We start from the raw sequence: 12,786 nt of genomic DNA, 5'->3' as shown, positions 1-12,786 counted from the left end.
GAGAATGCTAATAGTTTTTTTCAGAAATGGGTAACAGTAGACATCATCAAGTTACTCAAATAAATATGGTGATCTCAATGTTTTTTTAAGTCCGACTGACTCAAAGAAATGTGAAGACGTACTTCACACTTAAACGGCATCTTACGCTGCCTTCTTGGTTAGAAGGAAAAATGCAAAGAGGACCAAATTTTGTACTGATGGTCAAACATACGACGTGTGACATATCGCATACACCATTTGCCAGCGTTTGTCACATTTCTGAGAAGCACCAGTAGAAACCATTGATTACTTGAAGTTTACAAGCCACATGTTGTGCGTTTTTACAAATTATCTGTTCTCACATACATACATCCATACATACATACATACATACATACTATGCAAAGTATGCTGTAATCTTTACTGACATTAGCCCTATTCGGACGGGACTAGTTTAACATGGAGAGGATAAAGTAATAATTACCAGAGCTTCTCTGTGATTTTAGTCCCGTCCGAATGTGCATCTCAGTGATCATGACGGACAATGTCAGTGAAGATTACGGCGACTTTTACCTTCAGTAAAAAGGTCCGGAAAAATTACCTCAGGTGATACTAATCCTGTGTGAATAGACCCGCTGTAAATATGTACGTAAATATTTAATAATTTCCTGTTTAAAAGTAGTTTTCCACGTTTTTTTTCCAAGTATGGAGACGCTTGAATAAGCATCAGTTGCGTTCTAGACGCTGGGACGAGTCTGTGGCAAAACTCAAGTGTTTTACACACAACATTCAGATCAGAGAGAAGATCGACAGCACTTGTTAGAGGCACGAAATATCTTTTAGCGTTAGGTAAGTGTCTATTACCAACACAATCCAATCTGAAGTTAATTAATACATTGTTCGACCGGAAATAACTGTTTTATAAATATAGGTTATATGTGTTTGCGCATGTGATATCAGGAAGCAGTGTAACACACACATGACGACAGGAGTGGCGGCGGTGTGTAAATGGAGTTACTCTCCCACTACTGCTAGTTTTACTGAGATTTCTTATCTTGTACGAATTGGCCATTACTATTACAGACGTCCTGTGGTAAAATTACATTACTCCATCTATCCTTGTAAAGTTAATCACGTCCGAATGTGCCATCTCAGTAATCATTACAGACAATAGCCCTATTCGGACAGGATTAACTTAACTTCTCTGGGACTAAAATCACTGAGAAGCTCTGGTACCAATTACTTTACCCCACATCTCCATGTTAAACTATAGTCCTGTCCGAATAGGGCTTAATAAACATCTCTTTCTCTGTTCCCCACAAGCAAGAAAGTCAGAGTTTTTGGTGCAAGATTTTTGGGTGAACTAGTCCTTTAATTGTCCAAATGCTCAGTATACAAAGCTTCATAATTGATGGCATCTCTAAAGGGCACATCTGACAATACTCTCAACTTGCAACAGCACAATATTGCAGTAATATTCTCAATGGTCATTGCTATGGTAACCCTCCCCGTCTGATGGAGGTCACATCCAGGACGGCGCCACTGTTAATTCTTCATTTCTAGCATTGACTCGTACACTATACAAAAATGAGTATCTTTTGACAGATTCAAAAGTAACACAATTGTTTAATATTTTGTCACAACTTAATTTAATTGTGTTCAATCAACCTAATATATTTAAAACTGAAGTTTACTTAATTTGTGTGAAAACTACATGAATCATTTTTGTTGACAACTGGGCAGTGGATCTGTAGTTCCCAGCATGCTTTGCAAGGAACTGCATTAGGAGGATAAATTTAGGGATTAAAGTGTTATTTTATGTGTTTTTCTGTAAATGGAAAGATGTTGTTAGTTAATGTTAGTGTTTAATATTCAGTTATGTTAGAAACTTAGAGGACTTTCTATAATGTTTTTGAATTTTGTGGTTACCATTATGCAGAAGAGTGGCGACTGTGTTTAGTTTAGGGCTGTGGGCACTCAGTATACTCTATACATGCATTAAACCTCATTCGCAGACCTGCATAAGTAATATTCAATATTACTCTGTAAAAAGTGGTTTTAATTAAACTGAACACTAGTAGCTTCTATCATTGGAAATAACTGTAGAGTCAAATTAGCTAAAATTATAATGTTGGCGATTTGAAGCAGGGCAAAAATTAAATGTAGTCAACCTGACAAAACTTTATCTAGCAGGAATGACTATATTAATTTAAGTTCATACAACAAGATTACATCAAATCATTTCAAACAAATTAGATTTTGTTGGAAAAATGTAATTCATTTTCGTGGAAAAGTTTTCCTTAATTTAATCAAGTTCGTTCAACAGCTTATTTTTTTTTAAAGATATTTTGTCCACAACCGCTCGACTGTTGTTTTATAATGTTGAAATGAAAGATGTTTACTGATGTGGAGCACAAGAAAAACTGGGAACAATCAAACACAGTAAACAGGGTTCATATTGATATCATGTTGTCTTTAAACCCCCATAATAACTTTGTGAGCAAAGTGGATTTGAGTGACTTCACACTTTCTACACGTCTTTAATCTCACAAAATGAAGTTTCTCCGAACTGAAAGTGAAACCAACTGCTATTGTGAAGAAATTGAAAGCAAAACATTTTACAGTAATCGAATCAAACGGATGGTAAGACTAACCAGGGATTTCATCACAATGTCATGCAGCAAATAAGTCTCTAGACCACATCATGTCCTCTAATGTGGCATTTAAAAGAGCTTCCTCAAATCATTAAGACAGCAGACAGCTCAGACACCAAAAACTGTCCAGCTTCCAACACCTCAACAACTGTGGAAAATAGAGCTGACAAAGCAGAAGACTCATAATTACCTTAAATATCTTGACAGACTATCATATTAATACTGAACACAAAAATGAACCTTGGACAATTTGATTGGCACATGTTTTCAGTAACAGTAATCAGTAATGTTTACAAGTTACCAGTGTGTTACAACAAAAGAGCTAGTTACTGGATTTGCTGAAGTTTAAGGGTCATAAAAATCAAATCTTTTCACAGAAAAATCAAATAAAAAAATCTAAAGTTATTGGCTGAACCTGTAAAAACTACAGTATAATACAGCAGCTACAGTGACCAGAACTCTAGCAACATTTTAAAGTCCCACTGAAGTGCCTTGAAACACACAGCATTATTCAATGTGTTGATGTAATTTCCACTGAAACAGGAAGATGGGGCGGGGCATTTCGAACAGCTCCTCCCCTTTTTTAAAATAGTCTATTATAGAGACAGAGCGCAACGCGTCATAATCTGAAGACCACGCCCACCAAGGGGGAAAACAAACCAACTGTCTCCATTGACTTTGCATTGCGAGAGGCTGCCTCCTTGTCATTTCTTGCTTCTAACAAAAGACAGAATAATGCCTAAAAGCTGCTGTGTGACAAGGTGTACAGTAAACAAGCTAAGAAACCCAGAAATAAGTTTTCATAAGCTGTCGACCCCAAAAAACGAGCGTTTGAGGACATAAAAGTGGATACAGGCTGGAACGAATGGGTAAATTGTGGGATCCTGACACTCAGTATGCACTAAAAATACACTACGTGTGCAGTAAGTTAAACATTTGGTCACTGGTGAGTCAAATATCCGAATATTATATTATATATTATATTATATTTCTGTAAGATAAACTATCCTGTGTTGCCGATTATGGTCTCCTCCGGCGGGCGTACGTTAGTTCTCAGAGTAATGAGACACGTGACGCTCTGTCTCAACTGCCTGTATCCACTTTTATGTCCTAAACACTAGTTTTTTGGGGTCGAGAGCTAATAAAAACTTATTTCTGGGTTTTTTAGCTTCTTTGCTGTACACCTTGTCACACAGCAGCTTTTAGGCATTTTTCTGTCTTTTGTTAGAAGCAAGAAATGACAAGGAGGCAGCCTCTCGCAATGCAAAGTCAATGGGGACGGTTGGTTTGTTTTCCCCCTGGGTGTGGGCGTGGCCTAAATGCGCTCTGTCTCTATAGTGTAGGGGGCGGAGCTTCAGATTCTAGAGAGCATTTGATTGGACAGAAAATCTGACGAGAAGCTGAAGTGCAGAGTGATGTCATCAAAATTATTCATTCATACTGTCGGAAGTGAGAGACTAAGTTTTGAATGCTTATATCTTCTAAATGTGAATTTTGTCTGTTTTGGAGCACACTAGCTTATAGATAACAGTAAGGCTAATAACTTCAAATTTGATTTCATAGGGACTTTAATTTATAGTAAAAACAAATGCATATTTCATTCACTGAAATCATGTTATTATATACCAACTTATAAAAATAAGAAGAAACATTTATTTCAATGAAAGTGTGGCAAGTGCCTCATGCATGCACGATTTATTTTAAAAAGTCAGACTCTGCATTTACGAGACGTTTTGTTCATGATGACAGTCACTGATTTCTAAGTGAAAAGTAACACAGTTGACATACCAACCCAAAACCTACAACAACCTCAGTGGCAAAGTCTGTCGGCACAGATTTGCATCACATCACCACATAATGCATTTCTAAATTTGCACTGTCGATTGCCAAGTTCAGTTTTCAGCTCTAAGTGCATTTAGACAATAAACATGCTGTTTAACTCTCATCTATTAGCAAACAAATCCAACAGCCACATTTGTAACTCAATACACTGAGATGAGCGTCGGGACAAAGGTTAAGGATTGAGGTACAAAGCGATTCACTCAAATTCAGCATCATTCTCATCATCAATAACACCAAGACAGTCTGACATCTCCAATCTGTACGTGCATTACAGTAATAAACACATCATTTGTCAACCAAGAGAGCTCTGGCAGTATCCGTACACTACGAGACAAATCATAAGTGAAAATACACAACAAATAATATGCATTGAAAGCCCAGGTTCAGGTAGAGCATGAACGGACACTAATTAGCGATACTAATATTCATTCATATATCAGCATAATATTCATTATGCTAATATAATGGACACTTAAAGCGATACTAATATTCACCACTAATATCTCAAGTGAAACTGCTGATTTAAACACAGCGTGGTTAAAGATCTCCCACAGGCATCGTGGTGAAAGTCACAGTCATCCAAACGCCACATTTCAAATTAGCATCAATATTACCACAAGACGGCCGCCAAACACATGCTCAGCTGCAACACGACACGCTCTTTAATATTCTAGGCATGTTGCGGGAGGATGTTATTAATAAAGCATTGTAATCTGTAGTAAGTCTAGTTTACCTTCAGGTGAGTTGAATGCCATTCTGCACGGAGGATCATCCGTGAGTGAGAATCCTGCAAACGCACAGCGCTGCTGTTGCTCTGGTTGCACCGGGGGCTCTCCAGGGCTACTAGTCCAGTAACCACTACAAACACGGTGTCCCACCAACTAGTTCAACACAACAGACAGCATGTTGTCTCCAAACAAAGATTATCCACACTCAGGTGATCCAGCATTTTTGTTTTTTAAACTGTGGAAATGTTATTATTGAATAGAAACGCCTGATATTGGGCAGTGTCCTGCAGCATCTGAGAAGTGTTTAAAACTGCATTTTTATCATTTATTTATCATTTGAAGACGACCTTTACTTAAATTAAGAGACTACATGGGATATTTTTTACAAAATGTGATAATGCACATGTAAGAGTTTTTATGCAAAAGAGCTAAAGAAATTATTCAGATTTCCCACGACATTTAAATTCATTAAAAGCACACTATGTAACTTTTAATGTTGAAAATAGTGCTGTTAAATCAATTAATCGCATCTAACATGAACGTTTTTATAATATTTGTGTGTATATATTATTATATTTATGCATAAATATGCATATACACATATTTGACCCTGGACCACAAAACCAGTCACATGGGTACATTTTATGAAATTGAGATTTATACATCATCTGAACGCTGAATAAATAAGCTTTGTTAGGATAGGACAATATTTGGCAGAGATACAACTATTGAAAATCTGGAATCTGAGGGTGCAAAAAAAATCGAAACATTGAGAAAATCTCCTTTAAAGTTGTGCATTTATGTGCGTGATTGTGCTGCATTCACTCACAAAAATAAATGTTTGATATATTTACAGTAGGAGATTTACTAAATATCTTCATGGAACATGATCTTTACTTAATATCCTAATGATTTTTGGCATAAAATAAAAATTTATAATTTTGACCCATACAATGTAATGTTGGCTATTGCCACAGACTTATAAGCGACCCGTGCGACTTATGACTGGATTTGAATTTCCAACCTATGGGGAATCGCCCGTTAAAAAAAAAAAAAACATACCCAGAACAGAGGAGAGTCTGCTTGCGAAAAAGAAAAAAATGCGACAGATCCCGTCATAAAACAAGAATCAACATTGCTTTTCTGAGATGGCAAGAACTGAGGGTTTTGAAATGATGTAAAGGCGACACACGGAGATGCCATTTTTATTATTCAACGGGTGTGTACGTTTTTTTTATTGAACAGATAAATTGCCATATGTCACTCTCTAACAGAGTTCATTGTAAAGCATTATCTATTGTGATTTGTGAAGGGTCATTTCATTATGGTCATTGTAGCGCTGAGGTGGAAGTACCGGGTCTATTAAAGAGTAAAGCTACAGTAACGTCTTCAGCTAGTCAGCTTCAGATCCTTTCCATCTAATCTGGTTATATCTCTTATCTTATATAGTAGTGAATGTTTTATGAGCAGTAGGACAATCTCTCTCTTTCTTTTTAGTTATAACTAGAGGTCGACCGATCGTGGATTTTACCGATATTTATGTTTGACCGTACGTGCCGATAACCGATTAATCGACCAATATTTTTATAAGGGATACTGGATAAAACAACATAACACTCCAAGTAAAACAGTGCTGAACTGAAATTTGCTAAATTAAATAAATATATATGAATATTTAAAATGAGAAGTTCTAAATATTAAAATATTACAGGTTTCTTTAGCTATAACCTAGAAACATAGGTACATTTCATAGGTAACACTTTGTTAACAAGGATGTATTAACTAGCTTTCATGAACTACTATATTCATTATGCAATACACATTTTTTTTACAGCATGTGTTAATATTTGAGCAAGAAAACTGTACCTTGATCATTCATGTTAGTTCATTCACATTCATAGATAAAATAAAACTTAAAACTCAATTTAAAATGTATTAGTAAATGTTGCCATTAACAAACTAACAATGGACAATACTACAACATTTATTAACCTTAGTTAATGCTACAAATGTAATCTTATTGTAAAGTGTTACCATTTCATATAAATCCAAAGAGTCTGCTATGCTTAAAGATGGCCATCTTTAAATATCTATAAGGCCAGAGCATTAAAATTGCATAAATGTATAATCTCTCACTTTATTTGCTTCTATATTAGAACACTTGATGATTATCTAATCAAAATAAGTAAGGGTTAATGCCCGACGAGGTGTCCATTGTCAGGTATTAATGGACGACGGCGAGGTGAACCGTCCGACACGCAGCGGAGGACCGAAGTCCATTAATACCTGACAATGGACCCCTCGAAGGGCATTAACCCGCTTATACCACGGTCACTTGCCAAATAACACATTTTTAAAACATTAGTTTATATTTTAATTAGTTTTACAATCGAAATCTAAAGTTTTTACAAACAATAACTTGGTTTCCCTGGTTACGCCTGACGGTTTATTTAGCAACCGGAGATATTTATAGTCCAATCAGCTCGTAGAACCCTTCAGTTTACTGCCTGTTGCTATGGTTACTCACAGCTGATGTAGTCAGCGCATTTATTTATTAATTTCGAACGGTAAACAGTCAAGTTTCACATGAACTCCTTTACTAGGTGTCCTCTATCACTTTTTAATGGACACCCTGCAGCCAATCAGAATCGAGTATTCACCCAGACCATGGTATAACAATATGTATTGCAGTGATAAAAAAATTATTGAATCGAATGCGTTTCTGATCTGTCTTCTGCATGAACATATCAATGTTGAGAAAGCAATCACGTCACAAGCTTTAAATATGCAACTTCGCCAGCTAATGAATGCATAAAAGTGACCAGCTGGATACAAACTAATGCAAATAGATGGTAACAATTGCGACATTAAACATTTGGGTCAAGTTTGCGTGTGTTTTTGTCACATTGTTTTAACCGCTCGAGGTACTAATGCTAGAGTCCTCTCAGCCTTGACGGCAAACACACTGCTTTTCTTTCTCTGCCAATGCAGCATATAGTCAACAAATTAATTACTTTATAATGAAATGGCAACATGGACTGTAGTGTTCTCTATTCATACCGTTTCTGTGCTGAGCGCAGCCTTTACGTGTTACAATAAACAACACGCGGTAGCAGTGATAGTTATTATTGGTCCTCTAGAGGGCGCTCTCGCTCTGTATAATGTAGGGCTGTGCAATTAATTGAATTTCGATTTCGGCTCCCAACGATCACCAAAATACTACAATCGAGTAAAAACGATTATTTTGCCATGTTCTGTTTTGAAAGAACGCTCTAATTTTGTCTTATGTTCTGAATGACACGCGCACATCCGCCCCTCCTGAAGCCATAAACTCTCTCAGCTTGAATGTTTAAACTGATAAAGACTTAAAAAGAAGTGAAAATGATCAACTTTAGTTACGATGCAATGCTGGCCCGATTGTGCAAGTGACAATTCCGTCATGTCCCGACTCCTAAACGCGAGAGTGTAGTTTTGACGCTTGCCTTGTCCAACCCATGTTGAGAGACAGAGAGAGAGAAGACGCGGCGCCGCTGAACACTCACGCGGTTTGTGAAATTGCGTCTTGGAGAAAGTTTTAAAATGATTGATTTGATTTTATAATCTGTGTGGATTAATTTAGGCTACTCATACAATCTACATGCTAAAGTGAATCAATGTTTGCGGGGGAATTTGCCGCATTATAAGTGGTAGACCTGCGGGAATTATTAAAATACTCATTGAAGTTATTATCTGTTATATTATTTATTTCAATAGTTCAAAAAGTACAATCAATGTTCAAATTGTGATTTTTTAAGAATTGTTGAAAGGTGTCTTTTTAATAAACGCAACACATTCCCAAAGTCATGTGCAATAATCGTATTACATAATCGTGATTTCAATACTGACCAAAATAATCGTGATTATGATTTTTTCCATAATCGAGCAGCCCTAGTATAATGCCAGCAGTCTCTTCTCAGCGCTCTGATACTGTGTAATGACATCATACTCTTGCTCCAGCAACGTACGCAACCCGGAAAAACTATCGGTATGGATTTTTGCCGATAACGATAGTTCCACCAATCAACTATCAATACCGATATATCGGCAAAACCGATGAATCGGTCGACCTCTAATAAGAACCATATTAATCCGCACAGTCACGCAGAGCCGAAGCACAACCAAAACAATGTTCCACCAATCAACTATCAGTACCGATATATCGGCAAAACCGATAAATCGGTCGACCTCTAATAAGAACCATATTCATCCGCAGTCACGCAGAGCTGAAGCACAACCAAAACAATGTTCCACCAATCAACTATCGGTACCGATATATCGGCAAAACCGATAAATCGGTCGACCTCTAATAAGAACCATATTCATCCGCACAGTCACGCAGAGCGGAAGCACAACCAAAACAATGTTCTTTAGTAAAATGCATGCAATTTTGTTTGTTTTTAACCGCATAGGGGCCACAAGTTACATAGTGTAGGCCTAGCTTTTAACAACTTCACATAATCAGCGGTGAAAAGGTGCAAAAAAAAAAAAATGCACAGGTCATGTGACTAGACATTAACATAAAATCTCACACAAAGCTAGTCAGATTTTGGCCAATTTGAATGCAAATTAGAATTTCCCCAAAATATTTGTGTTGCTTTTAGTCATTTAAGCAACATTTTATCATTTAAACCCATTCATCAAAAAAAAAGAAGAAAAAAAAGAAAAAAAAGAAAGAGAAACCTAGTAAATCCCACTTAACCCACTGACTAAAAGAACTTCTATCAAAGTCCTTTCTCTTGAGAAAGTCTCACGCTGGGAGTACGCCTGACAGCATGTTAAGCTTCACTGAATAGCGTTTAAACAATCTGTAACGTCTGAATCACAATACTGGATCGCCCCACCTTTCATTAATATTCTTTTCAGACTACAGCCACTAAAGCTTCAAACACATACATGACCCCCTACAGGACACGCATGAATAGATGTAGAATGGGGTTTAGTAGATGTTATCAGCTCAAGCTATTTGACTGAATGAAGCTTGTGAGCTTCACTGGTTCATTACAGCAGTAGCTCATCAGCAAACTAATTATTATTACAAGTTTGTGTGGAAATTAAGATTATTGATAAACATTTACATTTATCCAAAGATTGAAGTTATACATTTTATCAGTTCATGCATTCCCTATAGGAATCAAACCCACGATCTTGCTAGTGCCATGCACAACAGTATAAACACAAAAGATTACCACTGGGAAACAGAAGAAACATCTAACTGGTGTGAACTTCATGCCCCCAATTTAAGCAAGAACTCATAAACTCCCACTTGCAAACCTTGCTGTCACTACACGCCACACACACACGCCCTAAGTTACGGGTAACTCTCAATCCAATTCTGGCCCATCCTGTTTTAAAGCGCTGCAGTTTGACCCAGTTCTCGTAAGAAAGATGCATTCCAGCTTATTTCCAAACATTCCCTTGCAGTGCCCCAGTGTAGCCGACCAAATAAAATTACCTTAACACGCCTTGTGAGAGTTCCTGTAGCATCAATCCTATTATTTACAAACCCCACAGATGTGTCCGGGGGCGAACCGCGGCACACCACCAATGCAATAAACACATCTGACAAAAAAACCCACATACATCCTGGAGTATTACCACGACAGTAAATGTAGTGTTCCAGTAAGTATTCTGGAAGGTGAAGCACCTGCTATGGGAAGGCCTTCTGTTGATCATCTCAGTCACAGTGTTTTGGATTATGCTGGTAAGATATGGGAATTATGGGACATTAGGACTGAGCTACATTATATCATGCCAACTGTTGCCACATTTTATAGGAGATTCTGCTAATGCGGAGGACAAATGGGTCTGCAAAAAAAATCTAAATAAAAAAATATGGTTTGTGGTATTATTAGGGCTGGATATTGCCACAAATTTCACAATTTGATTTGATTTCAATCCAAAACCTTGAGATTCGTCAATTCTGATTTCTATTCAATTCAATATTGATTATTTTGGAGATATATATATATAGATTAGATTAGATTATAAAAACTTTATTAATCCCTGTAAGGGGAAACTCGTTCGCCACCATTGCACATTACAGACACCACAGATAGACAAATAAACATCAAAAAACTATCAATACATACAAAAAATTACATAACTTCATTGAAAAACCTAACTGCATTCGGAGTAAAAGGCCTTATAAATCGCTCTGTAGAACACCGAGGCATTACTAATCTTCCACTAAATGAACTTTTAAGTCCACTAAAAATACAATGTAGTATAATATATATATATATACATTTTCTCAAGGGAAAAAAATCCCTCTTAAATGCTGTAAACTACACAGGGAACCCTGCTGGTACATCACTATAATATTAATGGTTAAAATTAACTGTAGGGGTCAAACGGATCGTTGTTGATCCGTGATTCGTACGGACCAGGCCTGCATGTGATCAATTGCAAGTTTAACCGCAATAGAGTGAAAGGTTATCATTGTATGTGTTTTGTCTTGCTAGTTTACAAATTCATAGGTTTTAAAACCATTCCAGCACTGGAAGAGGCAAAGGAGAGTTTAATCCCATACTCGCGCACTGTTGCATACAGTCGCACACACACACACACCTGAGGCGCGCACACACACACACCTGAGGCGCGCACACACCCACCTGAGGCGCACACACACAGAGAGAGGCACGTTTCAGAGGCACGTTTCCGAACTCCGAAATTAATTCTTCTGTCACGTCCCCATGCATTTGGGTGGACACATACACATAAATTATGTCAAAATACCCGTCTCTGCAAGTATTCTTGTAAACAGTCACTGATTTGAAAAAGAAATCGTATGTGTATCATTATATTGGGTCCGTGCATGAGCTCTTAAAGTGACAGTAGCCAATAAATACCTGCTGTTGTCTGTCATTAACGTTAATCAAACAACAAAACACAGCTTTAACAAAGAATAATCTATATTAAATGTATAGTGAACAGTGTTATTTTACATTTAATTATTACATTTCTGTACCCAAAAATTTATAATTAGACATTACTTTGTTTGTAACTTTGTTATACAGCATTTATTCATGCTTGTAATTGCGGTATTTGTTCTTTGTGTCCGTTCACTTGCCTTTAATATCGTTTTAACTTTATTAGTTAGGCTAGTAGTTTTTGCTGTGGTATCAGAGACTAAAAGTGAGCTTTAAGTAATAAATGAAAAGCAAAGTTGTTTATTAAATGGGAGGCACACTACAAATATCTGTACATTCATCAACTGAACAAAAGATCAATTCTTGTGATTTATTTGGGATTCTTGGGATATTGGTTGATCAAAATGAGCATCGATTAAAACTGAGAAATTAATATTTTTTATTGAGCGATTTATCATCTTTACAAAGCGATTATCAAATCGAAAAAGCTGCGAGTCGATGAAATCTCTGCGCCGCGTGTTTCAGAGAGAAGCACAGACTGTGTTCTTTTACACACGAGCCACTCATGATCCAGTGTTTCCAGTGTCTCCGAGCGGCTCCGTTCACAGATGAACTCATCTTTGCATCTGCTCTGAGTCTGGGTCACTTATAATGTGCATTTGAAAACACAACATG

The 12,786-nt window shown here is 36.9% G+C and overlaps 1 protein-coding gene and 1 long non-coding RNA gene across 3 annotated transcripts in view; both read right to left on the bottom strand.

Annotated features, from left to right (window-relative positions):
- fbxo11a (F-box protein 11a) overlaps positions 1-12,786 on the bottom strand; it is a 35,805-nt gene that overhangs the window by 19,727 nt on the left and 3,292 nt on the right. Inside the window, exon 2 of one of the 2 annotated variants that reach the window (XM_082153314.1) lies at positions 5,209-5,356. The exons of the other annotated variant lie outside the window; for it this stretch is intronic. Coding sequence (XP_082009440.1) covers positions 5,209-5,230 — 22 coding nt within the window. The 5' untranslated portion in view covers positions 5,231-5,356. The remainder of the gene's footprint in view (positions 1-5,208; positions 5,357-12,786) is intronic. 2 annotated transcript variants of the gene reach the window in all.
- On the bottom strand, positions 5,745-11,895 carry LOC309486282. The gene is made up of 2 exons (XR_014201448.1): positions 11,810-11,895; positions 5,745-11,778 (listed from the first exon to the last, which is right to left on the bottom strand). It is a non-coding gene; the product is annotated as an uncharacterized lncRNA (long non-coding RNA).

Source organism: Leuciscus leuciscus (assembly GCF_965113295.1).
Source record: "Leuciscus leuciscus genome assembly, chromosome: 22".
Lineage (NCBI taxonomy): Eukaryota > Metazoa > Chordata > Actinopteri > Cypriniformes > Leuciscidae > Leuciscus > Leuciscus leuciscus.
Note: the sequence above shows the minus strand (reverse complement) of the source record. Positions and strands in the feature narration are given on the sequence as shown.